The sequence below is a fragment of the Pseudonaja textilis genome, chromosome 4, assembly GCF_049901715.1.
Source record: "Pseudonaja textilis isolate UNSWEBS1 chromosome 4, rPseTex1.2, whole genome shotgun sequence".
Lineage (NCBI taxonomy): Eukaryota > Metazoa > Chordata > Lepidosauria > Squamata > Elapidae > Pseudonaja > Pseudonaja textilis.
Genome location: NC_141993.1, coordinates 85,895,444 through 85,922,095, shown reverse-complemented (window position 1 = coordinate 85,922,095; position 26,652 = coordinate 85,895,444). Strand labels below are relative to the sequence as shown.

Here is a 26,652-nt window from a genome sequence, read left to right as displayed (position 1 = left end):
GCTAGTGCTATTGGAAGGCAGCTATCATGTCACCCGCCTCAAGCCTCCTAAGTGCTACTGTTATTGCTATTCCATTCAGTCTTCAGTTTTCAGAAACCTTTTCCAAGAACCGTGGTAATGCAGTGGTTAGAATACAGTATTGCAAGTTAACTTCTGCCCACTACCAGGACTTCGATCCTGACTGGTTCAAGGTTGACTCAGCCTTCCAACCTTCCGAGATCGGTGAAATGTGGACCCAGATGGTTGGGGGCAATAGGCTGACTCTGTAAACCGCTTAGAGAGGGCTGAGAAGCACTGTGAGTGGTATGCATGATATTTGATGGATGGAGCCCATCAAATGGCTCATGTGATCTGCTGGTGTCAGGGCGGGGGTGGGTGGGAGTTGGGAGGTGATTTTTTATTTATTTTTCCAGATTTTGTTCTATTGCACTTTATTAATTTATGTGATTCTTTTTGTTAGTTTTTTTACTATTTTTTTAAATTTTATTTTAAATATGGCTTTACATCATGTAAGCCGCCTTGAATTGCCATGGGTGAATAGGCAGCAATATAAATTCAATAAATAAACAAATAATAAACACAAGTCTAAATGCTATTGCTATTGGGAAAGGGCGATCTTTAGGAATGCTGCTGAGTTCCTTTTCAAACTATTTCGAAAATGTATTTAAATTTTCTTTTTAAACTGTTTTTAAAATCATTGCGGAGAAAGGAAAGGAACAAAGCCCAAAGATAATTACCAGTAGTCCTTGACTTAAGAATCATTCATTTAGGGACCATTCAAAGTTACAATGGCATTGAAATAAAATGACTTAGGGCCATTTTTTGTCACACTGATATATCTCACGCAATATCTCCAAGGTCACGTGATCAAAATTTGGACACTTGGCAACTGGTACGGATTTAATGATGGCTGCAGTGTCCTGGGGTCATGTGATCCCCTTTTGCGACCTTCTGACATGCAAACTCAATGGGAAATCCAGATTTACTTAACCACCGTGTTACTAACTTAAACAATGGCAGTGATTCACTTAAGAACCACGGCAAGTAAGGTCACAAAATGGGGCATAATTCATTTAATGACCATCTTGCTTAGCAATGGGAATTTTGGATTCAATTGTGGTGGAAGAATTGAGGATCTGCATATGTAACAGAAATACATATATTCTCCAAGAGTAAAAAAGAGTTGAAAGTGCTTTAAAAATGAAAAACAAAAACCCACATGCGAAAGGAAGGAGTACAAGAGTCAACAGTTACTACTTAACTAATGTAAATGTTATTCAAGAGCATATATATTTATTTCTAATACACTTATATAAGTATCATTCTTTTTTTTTAAAAAAAGTGCTGTATTTTGTATTAACGGGTTCCGCATTTCATTAGACCTGTCTATACAAAGTCGACATCTGTAGACAAATCCGTTCATAGGTGGCAAATCAGGTCTTTGGTCTGTTGAGTGAATGGAGACAGTCATTTATTTTTCCATTCCAAATGAAAACTATTTGGAAATTTTTAGGTGTGATGATGGATGAGATAATTTGCTGTTATGCAGGCAAATCCTTCAACCTATATAAATTAGATATCCTGGAAAATGTTGTACTGTTTCTCTTCGTTTGCGGAATTTGTTCTCTACTTGTTATTGTTTATTCTTTATATGGATGACTGGTAGTTCTCCAAGTTATGACTTGGATGCTTAGCTGTGGCCTCAGGGTCACCTGAGATAAATCTCCAGACAAAAAAAAAAAAAAAACTCCCAGTGGCCTCAATGATCCTCAGAAAGAGTGCTAACGACCAGAGGAATATAAATCCTTCCATCATCCATTATTCAGTCACAACTGAAGAAGCTCCTTGGATGAGAAGGGAAATGCCTTCAAGGAAAGTCCAGTTACTTTTTGAAAAAGCACCTTTGGGACAATTGCCATTTCAGAGTGGATGGGATGGGCTGCAAACCACCGGCAGGGCAAAATGAAATCTGCAGAATATCAGCTAACGAACGTGTCTAGATCTTAAGCTTGAAGTCTAAGCAGAAAATTATACCAACAGAAAATTATACCAATTATACCAACTTCAGTCAGGTCCTCCCAGTGTCCCTAACCCAGAAGGAAAAAAAAAAATGCTTCACCCATCAACTCTGTCTGGTGCAAAGATAAGATGGACAGATTTTCCCAAAGCACCAACGGCTTCCTTGTTTGGGAATGAGATGTGATGGGAAAATGGCCACTTGCATTCTGAAGGGTGGCTGCCTACTCCAAGGAAAATCTGAAAAACTTTTGCGAGCAAAGGTACAGGAGGAAAAGAAGAAGGGAGAAATATCCATTCCAGCGGCTAACTGCTTCTAAATGCAAAATCTTTTCTCGAGGCCGGGAAGTCAATAAAGGTGTTAATGAATAACACGATCCAATAATATTAATAAACAAACAGAACTGAGAATGCTTTGTGCCCACAGGGCAACGTTCGCTTCTCAGCAACCAAGGATTAAGAGGCTGCTTTGGAACATATAAATGTTCAAAAACATTGCTGATAGATGCTTGGGCTGGAGCTTGTATCCAAAGTTAGGTTTTCACGTAATTTGTAGCAGAATAAATAAAGAATAACTAAGAAATAACTAAAAGTTGGAAGGGACCTTGGAGGTCTTCTAGTCCAACCTCCTGCTCAGACAAGGAAATCCTATACCATTTTAGACAAAAGCTTTACAACAAAGTAGAATTAGCTTATCCGTTTGTGTTTCCTGTCAGGACTACCTAATAAGGCTGACATTCCTACTTTCATAATATACAATAACATTCCTGCATGGCAGGTTGGGCCGAGAGAGAGGAACTGGCCCAAAGTCACCCAGCCAGCTTCTAGGCCTAAGGCAGGGCTAAAACTCACAGATTCTTGGTCTCTAGCCTTTAAGCACTACACCAAACTAGTTCTCAACCTAACACTAATTCCGTACCTCTCTGTTTTTCATTAAAGGCCAAGATAATTACGTGGCATGAATGCAGTCACGGAGTCCCATTTCCATACGCATAAGGCAGCCAACATTTCTGCCCTACCCCACGTGAAATGGTCTTTTTTTTTTTAAAAAAAAAAAACAGCCTTCCAAATTACAGAAATGATTACACATAAGCTGTTTCTAATGTTGGCTTCCGCTCCCCAAATGCAAGTTTTTCATCGTTTAGATTTACACAATTTTTACTGGTTCCAAGATCGCAAGCCTCACAGGTAGATTTTTTTCCCCCGGTGCCACACAGGGCTGGAAAGAGGCTTCAAAGCAGATGAACCCACACGGATGAAGAAAACGCAAGAAAGAGAAAGAAGAGAAGAGAAAGGAAAGAGAAGCAGTTCATTTTCCCATTTGGATGAAGTTCAGCATCCTTTCCAATCTCGCTTCTCACAAAACAGCACATCTTACCCCGGTTTCCGGATGAGCTGTCCAGGCCAACTCGGACGTCACCCATTTGGTGTCCATCAACGTTTCTGGAAAGGGGAATGAGAGAAAGCACAGTTAGTATTCCCGAAACCAAAACACTCTGGATGGTCTAAAATGGTGGCGGAGGATGATGGGAACATTAATCCAGCAGATCTGGAGGGTACAGGTAGTCCTCGAATTATGACGACAATTGAGTCCATCATTTCCATCGCCGAGCAGGCAGAAGTGAGCTTCCCCCCTATTTTATGACTGTTCTTGCCACCGTTGTTAAGTTAATCACTGATGTTGTAAAGTTAGTAGCATGGTTGTTAAGTTTCGCATTGTCTTTTCTTGTCAGAAGGTCACAAAAGGGATCCTGCAACCATCATAAATACATGCCAACTGCCCTGCGTTCAAATTTTGATCACCTCACCCTGGGAGAGTGTTGCAAAGGTTATTAAAAAAAAAAAAAAGGTCGTGTCACTTTTTTCAGTGCCTCAAACGGTCACTAAATGAACTGTTGTAAATGGAGGACTACCTGAACTTCATTCAATTCTGCCAGCAAAGAAAGAAACAAAAAAAAAAAAATCGAGATAGTTATGTATTTGATTCCCCTCAAGAGATGTCCACAGCCGTCAAAACAAAATAAATAAAAAGGACATGCTGTAAATGGTCGTAAGTGTGAAAAATGGTCAAAAGCCCTTTTTTCCAGTGCCGTCGTAACTTTGAACGGTCACTAAACGAAGGGTGGTAATTCCAGGGCTGCCTGTACCACCACCCTCCCAATGCTCTCCCCTGTTTAGCCAAAGCATCCAAGGAAAGGCCCTCATTTCTTTCTCCTCTCCTCCCACACTTGGGGTGTGTGGGTGTGTACTCTGGTTGAACATGGGCCCTTTCCCACGACTAGGGTGGTGCAGCCGGTTTATCCGGCAAGGAAGAGAAGGCTGTTCTTCTAGTATTCCACTTTTTTTTTCTTTTCTTTTTTCTTTTTGGCACTCTTCCCTCGGATGTGTTTTGAATAAGGGGAGAGAAGAATTTGACCGTCTGGCCAATAGCGGATGATGAGCTGCCAAACCTCCTTGTCAACATTCCCCAAAGAGATTCCGTTCCAACCCCAGATTGGGGTGAAGAGAGGAAGGGTGGCCCAGGAGTCTTCGGGAACACACTAAATCATCCCGATGGGAAGCTGCAGAGACTGGGATTAGCTAAGCCTGACCCGAAGCAGCTGCGGGAAGCTGCTTGGCAGCCTGCTAGAAGCTGCAGCTGAGAAACAGCGCAGAAGAAGGGCCCGAGAGGGATGGCATATGTGACACTGATGAATGGGAGAAGGATAACAATAGAGGTAGAAGGGACCTTGGAGGTCTTCTAGTCCAACCCGCTACTCAAGCAGGAACCCGTATACTTTTTTTTTTCCCCCCGACAAATGGCTGCCCAGTCTCTTCTTGCAAATTTCCAGTGTTGGATCACCCACAACTTCTAGAAGGAGAGTCGTTTCATGGATTAATTGTTCTCCCTGTCAGGAGATTTCTCCTGAGTTCTAGGTTGGATTGAGAAGAGTCCTGTTGCAGAAGTCACAAGAGGGAAGAGATGCCAAGGGAAAACTACATAAAAAGCAGGTTTCCCAACCTGACGCCTGGACTTCAATTCCCAGAAGGCTGTGGAATTCTGGGAGTTGAAGTCCACACGCCTTAAAAGTCGCCACGGTTGGGAAAACCTGATTTAAAGAGAGTTGGCAGGATAGGGAAAACCAATAATAGACCTGGTGCCCTTTTTTGCCCTCCGGCATTCAAACAAACAAACAAACAAACAAAAAAACCACTCAAGAAGGCCAGAGCTTCCTAATCCCATTGCAGCAGGCCTGAGACACACAAAAATGTGTAGGCCCGAGGCCAAACATGGCCTTGGAGATTTGTGCTGTGGAGAACACCCTCCTAAAAAACAGGAAAGGCAATCACCCCAAACAAGACTGAATTGAAATGCAACTAGCTTGATCCTCTCTCCTTGTGCATGGAATAATTTGCCCGCTGAGGTGGCACTGTTTGGGCCTCTGTGTGAAAAGCTAATTAGGGTCAGAACTGATTAGCTCTTGAAGGAGAGGCCGGCCGAAAATGTGGATTCAATTGAGAATGTTAAAAAAAAATAAAGCCTTGGAAGAGCACAATGCCAAAGCATTTGTTATTTTGCTAAGGAAATTAAGTGGATATTCCATGAGGTGGCCAACTGAGGGGGGAGATGGGTCTCCAAAAAGAGAGAATTTCTCCCAAAGTTGATTAGGAAAAAGCATGTTCCTTTAAACCAAGGAAAAGCAGCTAAACTGTTCCCTTGGTTTTAAATCAAGGGTCTTCAAACTTGGCAAGTTTAAGACTTGTGGACTTCAACTCCCAGGATTCCTGAGCTAACATGACCAGAGGAGGAATTCTGGGAGTTGAAGTCCATAAGTCTTAAAGCTGTCAAGTTTGAAGTCCCCTCGTTTAAAACAGAGCTAATTTGGAATGGCAAGCTTGGTTGCTACCTCCACAGGTAGGCCCCGACTTACAACAGTTCATTTAGTGACCGTTTGAAGTTACAATGGTACCGATAAAATTGGCTTATGACCATTTTTCACACTTACGACCGTTGCAGCATCCCTAGGGCCCCTTGGTTTAGATTTGTATGCTTGACACCCGGTTCATATTTATGACGGTTGCACTATCATAAATATGGGATCTGGATTCCCCTTTTGCGACTTTCTTACAAGCAAAGTCAATGGGGAAGCCAGATTCACCTGTCACTAATTTAACAACTTCAGTGTCACTAATTTAACAACTCCTGTTTTTCAATGTGGCAAGAAAAGTTGTAAAATGGGGCAAAACTCATTCAACACATTTCTCACTTAACAACCACATAAATTTGGGGCTCAATTGTAGGCATAAGTTGAGGACTACCTATACTGTATCCAGAGAGCATGGAGATAAATAAAAAAAATCTTTGGGCTTCAAGCTTCTCTGAAAGAGGAGAAGGAAGATTCAACATAATAAATATCACAGCCCAAGTTAAAGCACCCCTTGATAATTACAAAGCACAAGCCATAATTTGCAGGAAACTTGTTCTGAAGCTTAGTTAGCAAGAGTGATTAATCTAGCCAGGAACATGTCATCCCAACTCAATCCTTCTGCAGAAACACCTTACAAGTTCTCTTAAGAACACTTGGGAGTTTGCCCATCTTCTACAACGTAAGATTACTTTTACGGGATCAAGCCAAGGCAGTTTACTTCTCAAGAGTGGGTAACCAGAAGGTTGTGGAGACTCACAAGAAGGAAATGGATTTCATTTCCCCCACTGTTATCCAACTTGGGCGTAACATGGAGTCTTCAAGACTAATAACCATCAACTGACATGTCCTCTATTCATAAATCCAATTCTACTATCAGCGCTGATGATGTTACCTAGTTTGGGTAATAAGCAATTTGGGGATTAATTAACTATATTAACTGTATTAATTAATATAGTCCCCATTTGGCAATCACTACTCAATCATGCCAATAAGTATATTAGCTCGTGACTATAAGTTGTTCTGAATTACTTTTCCAGGATTAAAGAAAATCCACCTTGGTAGGTAGTGTTTAGAAGGAATCCTGATTCCTCGGTGCTCTGTGATCTTGGTTGTTTTCTTGTAGGCATTTCATGACCCTGCTAGGTAACATCATCAGTGCAAGAAGGAAGGAAACTTTGCAAATCCCACTCCCTTCAAGGATTAATGCTATTACCTAGTTGGGTAATGTCTGCAAGAAAACTATCAGGCTCAAAGAGCACCAAGGACCCCACAGTTTAACCCTGAGCTACAAATTTTATCTTCTATTGCAGTCTTGGTTTATATGGGGAGTGCATCTTTCTTGTTCTATCCCACAGGAAATTGCTATCGTGAAAACTGGCTTTCTCTTTGAGTACCAAAAGTCTCTGGAGGAATTCCTTCTATAAGAGAGAAGAAGCTAGGAGTCCGTAAAGTCTTTCTGAAGTGTAAGTTGGAACAGCTCACATTCTGGATTTCTATAGTGGGAAGACTCTGGAGCTGCAAGCTTTTGCAGAAACAGGATTTTCCAGAAAAATCAGGCACTCTGAACAAAAAAACAAAGCGCCATCAAAAACAAGGGATGAGCATCAGCAGTTGTGAAGGAACTCCATCTTTTAAGCAATTATTAGTATTAATTGGGGAGGGGACTCCTAAGCATGTGTTTGTGTGTGTGTGTGTGTGTGTGTGTGTATGTATGTATGTATGTACGGTATTCAGCTTTGTTCGGGTATTTTCCCACATCATTATAGTTGTGCTTTTAAAGTTATAGCAACTTTTTGGCAGAATCTCATCTGCTTCTGTATTCTGTTTGCAGATGAGATTCTGCCGAAACGTTGCTACAACTTTAAAAGCACAACTATAAGGATGTGGGAAAATACCCGAACAAAGCTGAATACCATACATGTAAGTACCCGTGAAAACTTAAGAAAACAAATATATATACACACATACATACATATATATATATTATATACGTATGTGATGAAACAGAATTTCTGAAGAACCCTTTTTGCAACAACAATTTTCATTAGTCATAAAAGTGCAGTTGAAAGAAGTCTCAAAAGTCAGGATTTCAGCATTTCTTGTAAGAACTCTACAGCAGCCCAGTTGAGTCAGATTTTTTTATTTGATTTATATGGCCCCTTTTTGGGCGCACCACCCAGCATTTCCTCCTTCTGTGATTTCCCACAAGAACATTCCTGAGATGGTGGATTAAACGAAGTCACCCAGGGAGTCTCTGGGCTCCTGAGGAAAGGGGGAATTACTATCTTTGACTTATGACCACAACTGAGCCCCAAATTTATGTTGCAGACGTGGCACTGTTCAATATTTCAGAAGCATTGAAGGTGTTCAACAAAGCCTCAACCCAATATTGGAGCTTTGAGATAGAACAAGCAAGGATTGGGGTGCTGCTTCTATGATCGACGGGTGCTGAAAAGTCTGGAAACTTTTGTGGGGGAAACCCCCGCCCCAAACCTTGGGATGGTCAATACCATCCACAACATTTATCTTCACCTTAGCAGATTCTCACCACAGCCAGAAAGAAAGAACCATTCTCTATAAAGAACACTGCAGCATAAAGAGGAGATAGCACGAGAAGATACAAGGAGGCATCTAACAATCCAACACTGTCCATGCCAAGTGGAGAAGCCACAAACTGCACATTGCGCATCACCAGCCCTTTTCATACACAGTCACACTACCAAAACCGATTTGCAAATTGACAAAATCATACCAGCAATGTCCGCCTTAGCAAACCTTTGAAAGGAAAATCAAACCCCAAATTCAAGCAAGTTTAAAATCCCAATTCTGTCCCCTCTGGAGAAACTATCATATGAATCCTGTCCTTTACAGGTCTTGAGTGGCACTTTGTATACGTGGAGCTGATGGTAAGGATCAATTCTGCTGTTAATTGTGATTTTTTAAAAAAAATTCACATTGATTATGGGTGATTTTTATATTAGTTTTTAACTTGTTTTTACTGGATTTGGTTTTTTTTTTAACCCATTGTGATCTGCCCAAGGTCACTTAGATGAGATGGGTACTCACCATACAAATTGAAATAGTAATAGTAGTAGTAGTAATAATAATAATAATAACAACAACAACAACAGACAATGAAGCCTCTAACCTGCTCTTGGACTTTAGAATTCAAACAAGCACCTGCCACACAACAGCCCAGACTACTGCTGATAAGAAAGACAAAAAAAGCCTGGATAATGGATGTTGCATTTCCTGGAGACAGCAGAATAGAAAAGAAATGGAGAGAATTGGAAAATACAAAGAACTGCAAATGGGACCAGAATGACTGTGGCAAAAGAAAGACAAGATAGTACCAACAGGAGAATAGGGGCCTCTGGTGCAATCCCCAAACATTTGAAAGCCACTTAAACACTATCCCACTGACAAAATTGTTAACAGTCAATTGTGGAATGTGGCTTTGCTTGGAATAAGCTTACATCCTGTGTGGATACCATTAACGCTACGAAACTGTCCATCGCAGGTCCTTGGGAAGGGCTCAAGAGTTCTGCAACTCCCGACAGTTTTGGTGTCAGGGACCTGTTTCGGAGAAGACAATTTTTCCACAAATGGGGTATATGTGTGTGTGTGAGTGTGAGAAAGAGCAGCCTCGCATGCGCAGTTTACAGTAGGATTTGCACTCTTGAGACAATCTCATGCCTTATGATTATGAGGTGGAGCTGCGAGGGTGATGTTAGCATTGGGAAGCAGCAACAAATCCAGTTGAAGCTTCCCCGGAGGTTCACTTTCAGCTGTGTGGCCCAGTTCTTAACAGGCCACGGACTGGTACCGGTCTGCGGCCCAGGAGTCGGGGACCTCTGCGATAGGTGGACAAAAAAAGCCAAATACAGCCTAAAGATCTAGTTGATTGCACAACTAACCACAACAATGATACAGGAAACTGGCTCATGTTTGATCGACACTAACTAACCCCAGGAATTTGGGTTACAGAATATTCTTCTCCAACAATCTCTGCTGAAGAGTCTGTGGAGATTCTCAGTCATCCAGGTCATGGTTGTCCCAAAGGCGTTTTTTTCAAGAGGCAACTGGACTTTCTTTCTTTTTCTTTTTTTTTTTTGGAAGGTGTTTCGCTTCTCATCCAAGAAGCTTCTTCATCTCAGAGAATGGAGAAGCTTCTTGGATGAGAAGTGAAACGTCTTCAGAGAAAAACCAGAAAGTCCAGTTGCCTCTTGAAAAAAGCAACTTTGGGATTGCTACTATAGAGTTATTTTGCTGAGTATGGTGAATTGAATCTGGAGTCTTTTTCCTGCCGAGTAAATGTCCCCATCATGAATTGTATTCTCTCTTATGAAAGTTAAGCAAGCACGGTTCTGCAGCCTCACAAAAGGGTCCAAAACGCACATGTGGGTCCATGCACGTGGGAAAACTCCCTCTTGATTTTGCCTTAGTAAATTATACGAGTCCAGCCATGGAAGCTTACAGACCATGGTTCCATGCATAACATGCGAACCAAACAATTGTGCTTTTTTTCCACATATCATGATACAATTGACTACCACCAGCCTGCAAATATATGAATGCGATTTTCAGAAGAATGGAGGGGAACTGGGAGTTATGGGGGTTGAGGTCCCCAAATACTCAGAGCAGGTAAGGTGAATGAATTTATCCTTCCTTTCTCTCAAGCCAAAGACTGCTAAATGCAACTGAAATTCAGATTACATCGTCTGCTATGGCAAGTCTGAACAGCCAAGGACCCAAAAAAAGGCTTCCCTAAACTGGAAAATATACATTAACTGGCGCACTGGTTAGAGTGAAGTATGGCAAACTACTACTGCTGACAGCCGGCTGCATGCAATTTGGCAGTTCAAATCCCACCAGGCTCAAGGTTGACTCAGCCTTCCATCCTTCTGAGGTGGGTAAAATTAAAACTCAAGATTGTTGGGGGCAATAGGCCGACTCTGTAAACCGCTTAGAGAGGGCTATAAAGCACTACAAAGCGGTATATAAGTCTAAGTGCTATTGCTATATAAGTGAAAAGCATTTCGGCTCCATTTGTTATTAAAAGGAATAATTCCAAAAAAAGAGAATCCGTAGACTGTGCCTGTCACCAAGTGTAGGAGAGAAAGCTTTTAAAAATTTCTCCAGAGGGTTAATCATAGGGCTGGGCTTCTGTTCCTCAAAGCCGCCGTCTGAAAACCCTGGAAGTCCTTCGCGCCTGGCGTCTGTGTGATTTCATCTCATTTGGAGGTCGACGTCGCTCGTAAGATTTTGGCCCCTGAAGTTGCTTGGCTTGGCTTTGTTCACGCTGGAATGGAAGTAGGTTGAGCCAAGCTCAAGGAACAGCAGCCCGATAAACCAGAAGAAAGCATTCAAAATGCTTGGGGGGAACCTCCAAAAATAGCTCCTTGGAGCTGTGTCCTGCCAGGCAGGGCTGTTCCACATCAGGAGCTGAACTCTGGCCAGAGGTGCGCTCTCTAAATCTCAGGTCCGCATTTTAGATATTGATTGATTTGTATCCCGCCCTTTTATTATTTTTACAAATAACTCAAAGAGATGAATATATATCCAACAGATTTTCTTCCTTTTTTCCCCACCAACCACCCCGTGAGATGGACTGATGGAGAGAGAAAGAGAGTGACTGGCCCTAAAGTCACCCAGCTGGCTTTCAAGTGGCACTAGAACTCACCGTCTCCTGGTGATTGGCCCATTTATCCATTTTGCATGCCTAAGGCATGACCAGAATTCAATCTCTTGATGATTGGTTCAAAGTTACCCAGCCAGCTTTCATGCCTAAGGCAGGACTAGAACTTACTGTCTCCTAGTGATTGGCCCACATTAACTAAGGCAGGACTAGAACTCACAGTCTCCTGGTGATTGGCTCACATAACCTGTTTTCATGCCTAAGGTGGGACTAGAACTTGCAGTCTCCTAGTGATTGGCCCACATAACTAAGGCAGGACTAGAACTCACAGTCTCCTGGTGATTGGCTCACATAACCTGTTTTCATGCCTAAGGACTAGAACTCACAGTCTCCTGGTGATTGGCTCACATAACCTGTTTTCATGCCTAAGGACTAGAACCCACAGTCTCCTGGTGATTGGCTCACAAACCTGTTTTCATGCCTAAGGACTAGAACTCACAGTCTCCTGGTGATTGGCTCACATAACCTGTTTTCATGCCTAAGGACTAGAACCCACAGTCTCCTGGTGATTGGCTCACATAACCTGTTTTCATGCCTAAGGTGGGACTAGAACTTTCAGTCTCCTGGTGATTGGCTCACATAACCTGTTTTCATGCCTAAGGACTAGAACTCACAGTCTCCTGGTGATTGGCTCACATAACCTGTTTTCATGCCTAAGGTGGGACTAGAACTTTCAGTCTCCTGGTAGTTGGCTCACTTCACCAGTTTTCATGCCTAAGGACTATAACTCACAGTCTCCTGGTGATTTCCCCGAAGTCACCCAGCTGGCCTTTAAGCCTAAGGCAGAACTAGAACTCAAGGACCCTGGCTTTGTACGATCTTGGTGCCTTAACCGCTAGACTAGACCATACTGGCTCTCCAGAGAGGGCTGTAAAGCACTGTAAAGCGGCATATAAGTCTAAGTGCTATTGCTATTGCTGCTGAAAGACAGATATAGCATAAGGAAGAAGGCAGGGATACGCCGACAGAGCTAAAAATAAAAACCATCCTTAAAACAATTAGAAAACTCAGAGAGAAAGAGGTCAACCACCAAAGGAGAGGCAAGCAGTGTATTTTCAAGCCTGGAAGAGAGAAAAAGAGGAGGAGAAAAGAGGAAGAAATAATTCCTGGGTCTATTTTAACAGGCTGAAAAGGTGAACGGAGGCTGCCTAACCCACTTGGTTATCTAGTCTGAAGAGCAAACAGATTTAGCAGGGATCTAACGCTGTCAATGTGTTGTTCTTGAATTCAGGGGAAACAACAGACTCTAGAGCAACATACACATGTTGGAGAAAAAAACAACAACGTAGTTTAATGAGCAACTAAGTTACACCAATCTATCCATCCCAGTAATAAGATCTTCTATCTGCAAAGAGTGCGAAAGATAGATACGGCCGGCGTCTTATCTCTCTCCTCTCCCCGCCACCCCGCCTTTAAATTCAATAACTTCTCCCCCAAAATCTCTAGGGGAAAAAACAGCTCTTAAAATCTTACATTTCTACAGCAGGGAATAATATGGCCACCAGATTGATCCTTATTATAAGAAAAGAATTTGTGCCTATGCAGCAAAGGGTAGGTTGGTTTTTTTTTTCAACCTGTGCAACTTTAAGATGGGTGGACTTCAAGTCCCAGAATTCCCCAGCCTGCAAAGGCTAGGTGGAGAATTCTGGGAGTTGAAGTCTAGTGATCCACTACATCCTTATGAGAATGGCTGCAGGGGCAGGGGATGATGGTAATTGTAGTCCAATGCAACTGAAGATCATTTGGTTAGAACTGTGAAGTTTTATAAACCCAAAACTACAAACCCAAAACTCCAACTACAGGAAGTCCTCGACTTTCGACCGTCATAATTTGAGCCCAATATTTCTGTGTATAGATGAGATTCTGTGTATAGATGAGATTCTGCCGAAATGTCGCTACAACTTTAAAAGCACAGCTATAATGATGTGGGAAAATACCCGAACAAAGCTGAATACCATACATATAAATACCCACAAAAACATAACGAATATCTGTCTATCTATCTATCTATCTATCTATCTATCTATCTATCTATCTATCTATCTATCTATCTATCTATGGTATTCAGCTTTGTTCAGGTATTTTCCCACGTCATTATAGTTGTGCTTTTAAAGTTGTAGCGACGTTTCGGCAGAATCTCATCTGCCATCATCAGGCTTCTGACATGAGAAAATACTCAAAAAAAGCTGAATAACATACATATAAATACCCGCGAAAACTTAAGAAAACTTATATATATATATATATATATGTGTGTGTGTGTGTGTGTGTGTGTGTGTGTGTGTTTTCTTAAGTTTTCGTGGGTATTTATATGTGTGGTATTCAGCTTTGTTCAGGTTGTGCTTTTAAAGTTGTAGCAACGTTTCGGCAGAATCTCATCTGCCATCATCAGGCTTCTGTGTTGGGTTCATCTTCGTCGTGTGACACAAGCCTGATGATGGCAGATGAGATTCTGCCGAAATGTCGCTACAACTTTAAAAGCACAACTATAATGATGTGGGAAAATACCCGAACAAAGCTGAATAGCATACATACATACATACATACATACATACATACATACATACATTTATTTCAGTCAATAACCAAATGATCCAAAATTCAGGAGGTGGAAGGAGGCAGTGATAAATTATGACGGTCCTCCCTGCTGGGAAATTCTGCATGAATGCATCCATGAACACAGCAGCGACTGAGCTGGCCCCAAAGGGGATTTGGTATCCCCAGCAGGTAGCTAAGTCTAGCTGACTTTGTCGGCCTTGGCAGCTAAGCAGGGTCAGGCCTGGTTAATCCTTGGATGGGTGATTACCAGGAAACCTTGAAGTTCTAAGCCAGACAGGAAAGTTAATATTAAACCATTTCTGTGCTGAACTGCAGAGAAGTGTATCTAAGCTTAAGTTCTCATTTTTAATTGCTTAGAGGATTTTTTTTTTTAAAATTTCTCACATGATGCTGGAAACCCACATACTTCCCCACCGCCACCCTTTAATCTTTGCATTTCGGTTGGCCTGAACAATTGCCAGATAGGTGGCAGCACTCATTAAAAACAAAACAAAACCAGAACTGGACTTTGCTATGGGTAATCCTCAACTTACAACTGCAATGGAGCCTGCCTATTACGGTCATAAGACATGATGGTTGAAATCACACGACCTCCTCAATTTTATGACCTCTGTGAACTCCATCCTCGTGTTTTGCTATGGAACTATTGATCAGGCTTAGTTTTGGGGGAGGAAAATAAGGGAGAAAAAAATCTTCCTCTGCCTACCAGCATCCATCAGTATTCATCTGGCTAGCGTCCTGTCAGTGTGTGAGAGTTGAGGGCTGTTTGGAAACTGAAAAAGTATTTGCTGTGTGAGCAAGACAGCAAGGAGCCTGGGCGTGGCTTAGCTCAACTATTCTGTACTAAAGCTGGTTGCTGCTGTGAACTGAAACTCTTCTCCTCTGCTTGTATTTTGCATTTGAAGCATATTTCTTTTCAGGTGAGGAGGGGGAGTAAAACTCCTTAGCATCAGAGCGTGTTAATAATAATATACAAAATAAAAATGCTCTGATGGTCATTTTAAAAAATCCTTTCTTAGTGAGCACCTAGAAGCCGAGAGGAAAATATGTGCCAAATTTCAAGGCTTTACGATTCTGGAGATTTTGCGATGATGCCAGACTGGGTATTTCGCTTTTATATAGAGAGATTTTGCAGTGCTTCTGCAGCAAATCACCATGGTCATTAAGCGAATCCCTGGTTTTAAATGAACACCATGGTTGTTAAGTGGAACCATTGTTCCTTATGGGATCTTTCTTCCAACATTCAGAGGTAAATGCTATTTTTTTTTTTTTTTTGACAAAAATGTCTTAAATCACAGCAATTTGATTGCAGGCTGCTGGAAACGGCAAAAAATGCAGGTTGGGTCTCGAGAGCTGAAAATGTGGTCATGTGACTGTGGGCATGGGAACTCTGGACCCAGGTCATAAGTCCCTTTTTTTTGGGGGGGGGGGATATCCATCATAACTTTCAACAATTGCTGTGTAGAGGTAGTCCTTGACTTACAACCATTCACTCAGTGATCGTTCAAAGTTACAATGAAAACTGAAAAAAGTGAGTTTTGACTGTTTTTCACCCTTGAAGTCCACAAGTCTTAAAGTTGCTAAGTTTGGAGGCCTCTGGTTGTATTGGTCAGTTTTGCTGTGCCCAGTGGTTTCCCAGGGCATCCCCAAGGGGTCAAGGCATCAAAATTCGGACTCTTGGCAATTGATTCACATTTATGACCATTACAGTGTCCCGGGGAGTGTGTGTGTCACGTAATCCCCTTTTGCGACCTTCTGACAAGCAAAGCCAGTGAGAAAGCCAGATTCACTTAATAACCGTGTTACTAACTTAACAATGCAGTGATTCACTTAACAACGATGGCAAGGAAAGTTACAAAATGGCGGCAAAACACACTTAATACAAATCTGTTTTGTTGGGCCTCCAGTTTCCCAAGGACCTTCGGAGTATCACTTCTCTTTAAGGCAGCAGTCCCGAGATTTGGCAACTTTAAGACTTGTGGGCTTCAACTCCCAGAATTCCTCAGCCAGCTATGCCTGCTTTTTCTCTCTCTTAATTTCCCAAAGCGGAGAGAGATTGCAGAGGAAGGGATTACAAGAGAGAGTATGTGCTATGTTGTCTGAGGAATTCTGGGAGTTGAAGTCCACAAGTCTTAAAGTTGCCAAGTTTGGAGACCTCTGCTTTAAGGGCATCTCTCCGACCCGAATGCCCAATTTCCAGCTCTGATTTTCTTTTAACTCTTCAAAGTTACAGGGGAGAAAAAAAAAAAATTCTCGCTGCCCTTCTTTTCAGAGCAATTATGCTTCAGAGAAAAAGAAAACCCTTACTGCATGGTTTATGTTATGTTTTGGGTTGCAGCTCATGTAATGTTTATGCAAGAAGTTTGTTTTTTACACAACGCCACCACCAAATTGGCAGGATAGCTTTTACTACTTAAGAGACAAGCCGAGAGCCATTGCAGTTTCTTAAAACAAAGGCAAACAAATATTTACGTAACCAATTGAGAGTGTCGGTGGAGAAACGGTTTCATTTAAAAAAAATAATAATAAGGTCTCCTAAATGCTTTGCCTGGGTGGACCTGCCTAATGTCCTTTTCTGCAGCCACTCTGACATCTTTCATAACCAAATAACTAACATCACCTTGCAAAGCAGGATTCAAACCAACCAGGATTACAGATTCAACCGATATTGCAATAAAGCAAAGCAAATTGGTTATGCAGCTGGGCCATAAAGCCAATTCAGATTAAAGTTTGTGATTTCTGTCTTAATCTGTTTCCATATTCTACTTAAAAAAAAGGATTTATTCTTTTTCCCAATCATCCACCTTGGCACAAAAACCTAACTCTTTTTTTATGGAAAAGAAAAGATTTTGCAAAAAGCACCTTTCTCTAAACCAGTGTGTTTCTCAACTGTGGCAGCTTTAAGATGTCTGGACTTCAACTCCCAGAATTCCCCAGCCAGCAGAGCATCTGAATGGCTGGGGAATTCTGGGAGTTGAAGTCCAGACATCTTTAAAAGTTGCCATGGTTGAGAAACACTGCTCTAAATTGATGGATTTCAGCTCAGCCCTCAAACAGCTGATATTTACAAAAACTTTAATTCGTGTTGGTTCTTTATAATGAAATATTGTTGGAGGAAGTGAAGGATGCAATATCTAATTTATCTCAATGCGTATATCTTTTATAGATACATAAAAAGAACTGACTTTATGGAAAGTATTTATTTTGATTAGTGAACCGATCCATTTTCTGCACAATATGCAGAACCATAAAGTAATCTAATATATTAGGGTTTCCCAATACACTGAGCCACAAAAACTAACCAAGAGTTATACTAATTTGCTTAATTACTTCACATGAACCTAGTCATTGGGGATTTTGCTTCCTAAGAGAGCGTCCAGAACAGAGGTATTAAAAATTGCAAAATATGTATTTTGCATTTCTTATTGAAATGCAAATTCAAATGCATAGATAGACTAAGTTATCTGGAAAAGGGACCTCCAACCTTGGCCACATTAAGATTTGTGGAGACCCCTGATCTGGAACATCCATGGACTAGTTTAAAATAAGAAACTTACAAGTTTCACCACGACTATCAAAGATCTGGCTTCAACACACTCAGATTTTCAGTTTAGTTGGTTTTGTTTATGATTCAATATATACTGCATTGTGCAAATCCAGATAATGGCATAATTAAGGAACCAGGTCAAACTTGTTGTGTGAACCCATCCGTATGTCCCCCCCACCACCAAAAAAAAAATATCAACACCTGAAACTAGATCACCCAACCACTTATAATCCTACCCAATCAGGAATTTCTTGTCGGAGAGCCGCTTGCTGAACAAGAATTGTAGCATCCATTAGTAAACTGATTTCAAAGACAGATAACCCTTCTTTTCACACATGCAACAATAAAAAGGATGCTACCTCAGCCTTTCCATAGGAAGTGTGCTAGAAAAAGGTTCCCATCAATCACCGTCGGTCAACCAGTTTGTCCAACCACATCAACAATGCCAAGGTACACCGTCCAACTGCAACCTGCAAGCTACACCCAGCTGAAATGAACCCATATTATGGCTGAGCTTCCCCTGGGCACCTAGGCCTTGTCAACAGCCAGCTGCGAGTGTGGTGTGGTGGGGAGACATTTGCTGACTATCTATCTATCTATCTATCTATCTATCTATCTATCTATCTATCTATCTATCTATCTATCTATCTATCTATCTATCTATCTATCTAAAAGTGAAATACCACTCATGCATCATCACAAATCCTCCAGAACCATAAAGCCTACAAACTTGACATTTGGCACATATGTTCCTCTTGGCTTCTAGGTGCTCACTAAGAAAGGATTTTTCGAAACAACCATCAGAGCAGTAATATTTCATATATTATTATCAAGATGCTCTGATGCTACGGAGTTCTATTCCCCCTCCCCACCTGAAAAGAAATCTGTTCCAAATGCAAAACACAAACAGAGGAGTTTCAGTTTCAATTTTAGTTTCACAACACCAAGAGGCTTTAGTACAGAACAGTTGAACTAAGCCCTGCCCAGGGTCCTTGCTGTCTCCCTTCTTGCTCACACAGCAAATACTGTTTCAGTTTCCAAATAGCCCTCAACTCTCACACAGCGACAGGAAGCTAGATGAATATCGATGGATGCTGGTAGGCAGAGGCACAATTTTTTTCTTCCTTATTTTCCTCCCCAGAAACTAAGCCCGACCACATAGTTTTGTAGCGAAACACGAGTGTCGAGCAAATCCTGGTATAAGTTGAGTTTTATACGAGTCATAGAAAAAAAAAAACAACCCAAGATGATACAATCACACAGCTGCCATTTTTCACAATGGTCTAGCTAGGCCCTTAGCAATTGATCCCAACAGGTAGTAAACACATGAGAGTTCAGCCAAGGGCTCCCCGATGGAGGAAGCATGAATGAAACTCCCTTCTTCTAGTTTTCGAGCTTCAAGTTGATGAAACGGAATAAACCTTGCCGGTGTTATTTATACAGGCTTATGACCACAACTGAACCCAAAATTTAGTGTTGAACCCAAAATATTAAGTGAGAATTGGTTGCAGAGAGTTTTGCTCCATTTTACGGCATTTCTCGCCACAGTCGTTAAGCAAATCACCGCAGTGGGTAAGCCAATGATCCGGTTGTTAAGTGAATCTGGCTCCCCCCATTGACTCTGCTTGTCAGAAGGTCACAAAAGGGGAACCACGAGACCTTAGGACGCTGCAACGGTCATAAGTATGAACCAGTTGCCAAGCGCCTGAATTTTGATCACATGGATCCTTGGGGATGTTGCAAAGGTTGCAACTCGGAAAAACAAGCATAAATCACTTTTTTTTGGATGCCATTGTAACTTTGAACGGTCACTGAATCAACTGTTGTAAGTTGAGGACTACCTTCATTGTTCTTACACTTCTTGCAGCAGGACTATTATGGGATGGGGCGCCAGGAAAGGACAAAGGAAAAACTCAGGATGGGTGGAATTCTGCTGAAGAGACTTGGCCATCCTCGAATTATGACCACAGCGGAGCCCAACATTTCCGCTGCTAAACAAGACACGTGCCAAGTGACTTATGCCCCCATTTTAAGAATCTTTCTTGCTACTGTTGCTAAGTGAATTACGCCAGGCGTGAAGTTAGTAACACGGCTGTTAAGTGAACCTAATTTTTTTGATTTCGCTGGTCAGAAGGTCGCAAAAGGGGACAGCAGATAATCAGAGTCGTAGGTCATCTAGTCCAACCCCCCCACCGCCCAACTGGCAGGCCCTGCCTACACCATTTCTGACCGATGGCAGTCCAGTCTCTTCTTGAAAGTCTCCAGGGGATGAAGCTCCCACAACTTCCGGGGGCAACTTCTGTTCCATGGGTTGACTGTTCTCCCTGTCAGAAAGTTTCTTCTTATTTCCGGGTCGAATCTCTCCGTGTTTCGCACAAAAAAAACATGCCTGCGGCAGCAAACCTAAAGTTGTGCTTTTCCTGCTTGACAGTGTTTTGCCAACACAAAAGTCAGATGCATGGGAGTGACAACACAGCAAGATCAGCTGGAGAGGGAGACTGCATGCTCTTTTCCCAAAGCTCAAACCCTTATTTCTGGTCTATGGATCCTTTTGCAAATAATTATCTGGGCTACTGCCCCTGCAGGAAAAAAGCTCTGCTTTACTATAGGTAGCCCTCGAGCTATCGGCCCTTCATTTAGCCACTGCTCCAAGTTACGCCGGTGCTGGAAAAAAAAAAGTCAGTCTTTGCACTTAGACTTCAGAGGATAATTATTAGGACTGCAGAAAAAACAATTACTACCAACCAGCCTTCCATGGAGGACCTGTATACTGCACGAGTCAAAAAGAGGGCTGGGAAAATATTTACAGACCCCTCACATCCCGGAAATAAACTGTTTCAACTCCTTCCCTCAAAACGATGCTATAGGGCACTGCACACCAGAACAACTAGACACAAGAACTAGAACAACTTCACTCTACTCAACACTGTCCAACTATTTACAAAGTCTGCACTACTATTACTATTAATCTTCTCATCACTCCTTATCACCCATCCCCTCCCACTTGGGACTGTCTGACTGTAACTTTGTCACTTCTGAAGTGAACAGAAGAAACAACTGGTCTTTATTTTTTCCTTCAGTTCATTTTTTTTTCTGAACTGAACTGAAGAAGCTTCTTGGATGAGAAGCGAAACATCTTCAAGAAAAAACAAAAACAAAACCCAACTGCCTTTTGAAAAAGCACCTTTGAGATATTGATTGACCAATCATTGACCAAAAGAGGGCTGTGAAAATATTTACAGATCCCTCACACTCCGGACATAAACTGTTTCAACTCCTACCCTCAAAACGACACTATAGAGCACTGCACATCAAAACAACTAGACACAAAGACAGTTTTTCCCCGAAAGCCATCACTCTGCTAAACAAATAATTCCCTCAACACTGTCCAACTATTACAAAGTCTGCGCTACTATTATTATTAACCTTCTCATCACTCCTTATTACCCAATCCCCTCCCACTTGTGGCTGTATGACTGTAACTTTATCACTTGTATCCTTATGGTTTATATGGACTGTTTCCTAGTATGATTTGATTGCTTATTGTACCCCATGACTATCATTAAGTGTTGTACCTGATGATTCTTGACTCTTGACGAATGTCTCTTTTCTTTTATGTACACTGAGAGCATTTGCACCAAGACAAATTCCTTGTGTGTCCAGTCACACAAAGTGTGTCCGGTCAATAAAGAATTCTACATTCTACATCTCTGTGTCAGCCACGATATACAGGTGGACTCTGCCCATGACTTTTTCCTAAGATTTCTTCTTCTTTTCTTAACTTCCCCATCTAGCTGACAGCCGTAGGATATCCTGATGGCATCTTGGCGGCCTTTTGGCAGGAGAGCGGGATTAACAAAGGACATCGAGTTGTTGTGACTGGGATGCGGAGACTCACAAGCACCCTGGCCTTTCTAATAAACAGGCTCCCACCTTGGACCAGGAACGTCACAAAAGCTTCAACAGAGCTGCCTGTGGAGACAGCAACCACAACAGTTGCTAAAAAAAATGGGGGTCAGGGTGAGGCAGATAACAACCTGCAAATCTGCATTGTTGGAAGAGATGGAAGGGGGGGGTTGTGGAGGAAGAGCAGAGTTAAGCGGGCAAGACATGTGCCCTTTCCGTGCTCTTGGCCAGCATCCCCGGGAGAATTGGACCTGTCAGGACAAAGCTATTCCAGGCCCATAAAAGGCCACGACCCCTCACCGGGGTCTCTGCAACTGCGTTTCCAGACTTGTGTCGAAAATCCCTTTTGTGCCTGCAGTGCTATTGATGATCGGGCAGCGGCTGTGTGCCAGCTCCCCCTGCAGGGCACAGGTGGCCTTGCAGCCATACAAATCTTTCAACCATCCCTTTGTCTCCGCATCTTGATGCTGACACCACCAGGGTAATTTATTTCTTTTTTAAAAAAAAAAAGTACTACTGGATGTTGACGCAACTTTGCACAGCTTCCAAGGGGGAAAAAAAAAAGGCAAATGGTTTCCTTATCATATTAATGACTTCCCAACCGGAAAACAAACAGTGTTAAAGGATGTAAAAAAAAAAAACTTTGTTAGGAGATCCATCAGAATAGAGTTGGAAGGGACCTTGGAGGTCTTCTAGCCCAAGCAGGAGATCCTATACAATTTTGGACAAGTGGCTGTCCAGTCTCTTCTTAAAAACCTCCAGTGACGGAGCCCCCACAACTTCTGAAGGCAAAGCTGTTCCACTGGTTTAATTGTCCTCACTGTTTGGAAGTTTCTTCTTAATTCCTGGTTGCTTCTCTCCTTGATTAGTTTCCAACCATTGTTTCTTGTCCTGCCCTCTGGTGCTTTGCAAAATAAGTTGATCCCTTCTTCTTTGTAGTAGCCCTTCAAATACTGAAACACTGCTATCATGTCACCCCCTAGACCTTCTTTTCTCCAGACTTGCTATACACAGTTCCTGCAACCATACATTCATACATTTTAGCCTCCAGGCCCTGTAATCATCTTAGTTGCTCTTCCCTGCACTTTTTCCAGCCTCAACATTTTTTCTGTAATGTGGTAACCAAAACTGCATGCAATATTCCAGGAAGACAAGAAACTTTAAAAGTCAAGGCAGAAACAGTGTCCAGTACGTCGGGCATCGCTAACTGTGCAGCCTAATAACATAAATGCACATGTACCGCATTCAAAGAAGCTTTAAAAGAATTATTGTGGAAGCTAACATTAAGCCAGCCAACTTGCACAAAGCCTGGGGTCTTCAACAGCGAATGAAGAGAAATTTCTGTAGATGAATCATTGCCAGCAAGTAACAGGGACAGACTTAAAGCAGGCAGCTATTGAATTTAAGTGGGTTAATCCTACGCCAAGCAAATTGCAGCTTGTTTTCTGTTTGCAAATATTAATATAATGCCTTTATGTGCTGCTATGTTTTGTAAGTCTGCGTGTTATGGCAGAGTTAAAAGTCATCTTTTTAACATTAAACTGGAGCTCAGGTATTATATTAACGGGGGCGGGAGAGCTTAGCTGCATTCATACAACCTAGTTATTCAGCTTACTAAATTAGCCATTTTTCTGATTTGCAAAATACAAACCATATTGAGCTGGATAATCTTACCACCCTAAATCAGAAAAGGCCTAACCCTGTTAACGCTCAAAATAGCTTAGTGTGCCATGACATTATGTCTACTTGGCCTTTTCTTGTCCTTGAAATGTGTGGTGTGAACCAAATCAATGCTTTTCTATCAAAAGATTTGCATCAAACCCTACGGTCTGAATATATCAAGAACCCGAGGAGAAAATACCTTTTTTTTTTCCCTCTCCCCTTCTTCTTTTAATTTAGTAGCCAGTATAGTATATCGGTAAAGATGCAGAACCAGAAACGGGGAGAGTGTGAGTTCTTCTAAGATATATATCTAATTAATACATAATTTGCTGGCTTAGAATCCTAGAACCGATTACCCAATAGACCTGGAATGCACTCAGCCAGGAAGGCTGTGTTTTATAACATGATATAATCACAATATAGGCAATCCACATTGTCTGCAGGGGAATATTGAAACATCTGCCACACCGCTGCAATGCAAACCCTGGCCCCTAAGTGCTTACATGTGGCGTTGCAACAGAGGTATGAAAAGGTGGAGTTTGGCGGCATGATGTCATCACACATTTTATCATCCTGCCATCATACGATCTTCTATTGTCTACAATGCTTTTTTTTATGATGGTGGTGCCTTCAAGTCAGTGTTGACTCCCAGAGACTCTGGTGTAACGCAATTTTCTTGGCAACATTTCTGAACGGGGTTTGCCCTTGTCTTCTTCTTCTTCCGAGGGTGCTTTGGCCAAACTCATCCCACTGGTTTCATGCCTAAAACAAGGACTAGAATTCATGGTTGCCTGGTTTCCAGCCAGGTACCTTCAACAAGGAGACCAAACTGGCTTTCCATAACGTAACTAGGAGCTGGATAGTATCCTTTGGCCACAAAGGGATTCATAGCAACTTCCTCCAGAGGTACCACGTTCTGATATTTTAAGCATTGACTTCTGACCATATTTACTTCTTCAGCTTCAATCACAATAATACACGGGCAACCAACCAGTGGTGGGATTCAAATTTTTTTTACTACTGGTTCTGTGGGCGTGGCTTGGTGGGTGTGGCAGGGGAAAGTTACTGCAAAATTCCCATTCCTTCCCCACCCCAGTAACCTGCTTTCCAGCTCCGTTCTCCTGTGCAGGGCAACCAAAGAAGATCCAGCCAATCAGGTGAGACTCGGGAGGGAGAGAAGAGTTGGGGCCGGGGGCCGGTCAGAAGTGGGATTTGCCAGTTCTCTGAACTACTCAAAATTTCCACTATTGGTTCTCCAGAACTGGTCAGAACCTGCTGAATACCACCTCTGCAAAAAACCGATACAAACTCAAGGTAAACCACTCCAAACTCGATTGCAGAAAACACAACTTCAGCGACAGAGTGGTCACTGCCTGGAACGCCCTACTCAACACCGTTGTCACAGCCTTAACCGCTCACAGCTTCAACCTCGAACTGTTTACCATGGGCCTCACCCCATTCCTAAGAGGTCCTTAAAGCGGGCATGCATAGGCGCACCAGCGTGCCTACCGTCCCTGCCTGACTGTCCCCATTTGTCTGTATTTACTCCCTTTGTTCTTGTTTATGTTCATACTTATTCTTGCTATCTTGTACGTGTTTGACAAACAAATAGATAAAATAAAATAAATAACAGAAATATTTTTCTCCATTCCCATTTAGAAAAGGGTTTGGGGCCAAGCATTGAAGTGACGAACTTGTACCATTACCATTGCAGTTGGGACGTTTGGCCAACATCGTTGTAGTTTTTTGACTGTTCTACAGAGACTATGATCCAGAGACGGATGGTCTGATGGATAGGCCAGAGTGAATGACCATGAGAGAATTATCCAGCAATTATCGAGACTCAGTATACACCGTGTGATTCCCTCCTCACTTACTACCTGCAGAAAAGCATACTCCATAAACTATATCCTATATATACGTAGTTACAAACTATAGCTTATACTACAGCCGCTGGAAAGCTCCTCAAGTTTTCAAGAGCTGCTATTCCAGGTAGAGTAACTTGGGTGGTCTTCAGCCCCTCAGATATCCCAGACAATAAGAAGATGTAACGCCCAACTCTTGAAAGAGAACAGACTAGAGAAAGCTAACGTAAGAGGGATGGCCTCTTTGTCACCTCACACTTTACAGCTTTGAGTTAGCTGGACTTTGTAATTTGCTCCTGCCTTAAGAAAATGAAGATTTAAGCTGCAGCCTTCTATCTAGTCAGAAACAGTCCTAAATTCCATAGGCCTATCGTGAATAACCTTGCATCGGATTGCATTGTTATGCTTGACTGGTGAAAAGGCCAAGAAATGTTATTTTCACTTCTTAAAAACAAATAGCTATCTGGCAAACTTCAGACACTGCCTTCTTCCCACAGAATTTACCGTGGAGAATCCAAAAATTGCTTACACAATGTTTTCAATGCCATTGTGACTTTGAACTCATTGTTTAAGTGGGGTCTTGTCTCTACCCCTCAGTGTAAATGTGGTGAACTCAATGAGTTCGAAGCAGAGGTGGGTATTCAGCAAGTTCTGAACAATTCTGGAGAACCGGTAGTGGAAATTTTGAGTAGTTCGGAGAACCGGCAAATACCACCTCTGGTTGGCTCCGCCCCCATCTATTCTCCACCTCCCGAGTCCCAGCTGATTGGCTGGGTCTTCTTTGATTGCCCTGCACAGGAGAATGGAGCTGGAAAGCAGGTTAGCGGGGTGGGGAGGGAACGGGGATTTTATAGTATCCTTCCCCTGCCACGCCGACCAAACCACACCCACGGAACCGGTAATAAAAAAAACCTGAATCCCACCACTGGTTCGAAGTTACAAAGGCATTGAAAAAAGTGACCACTGTTTCACAGTTATGACCTTTTCAGCGTTCCCATAATCACGTGATCCAAATTCAGCTGCTTGATAACTGACTCATCTTTATGACGGTTGCAGTGTCTCAAGGTCATGTAATCCCCTTTTGTGACCTTCTGACAAGCAAAATCAATGGGGAAGCCAGATTCATTTAACAACCAGGTTACTAACTAATCAACTGGTGTGATTCACTTAACAACTATGGGTGAGAAAAGTCGTAAAAACACAGTAAAAACAGGGGCAAGAAAAGTCATAAAAATGGGGCAAAACTCACTTAACAACAGAAATTTGGGGCTCAGTTGTGGCCGCAATTCAAGGACTGCCTGCAGAAGGCAAAACTGGATTGCAGAAAGCAAGATTTGAGGGTTACTAAGGAAAAGTCGTAATTCTTTGGCGGTGAGGATTATGCTGGGCAGGCACCAGCGGAGAAATGGCCAAAACTCAGCCAAAAAGGGAAGGAGAAAAAAAAAAAGAAAGGAACACGATACAAAACTTGATTTGATTAATAAAAAACAG

General features: G+C 42.1%; 1 protein-coding gene across 1 annotated transcript in view; it reads right to left on the bottom strand.

Annotated features, from left to right (window-relative positions):
• The window catches only part of EPHB3 (EPH receptor B3), a 134,452-nt gene that overhangs the window by 78,057 nt on the left and 29,743 nt on the right, over positions 1-26,652 (bottom strand). Inside the window, exon 2 of the mRNA XM_026718896.2 lies at positions 3,395-3,459. Coding sequence (XP_026574681.2) covers positions 3,395-3,459 — 65 coding nt within the window. The remainder of the gene's footprint in view (positions 1-3,394; positions 3,460-26,652) is intronic.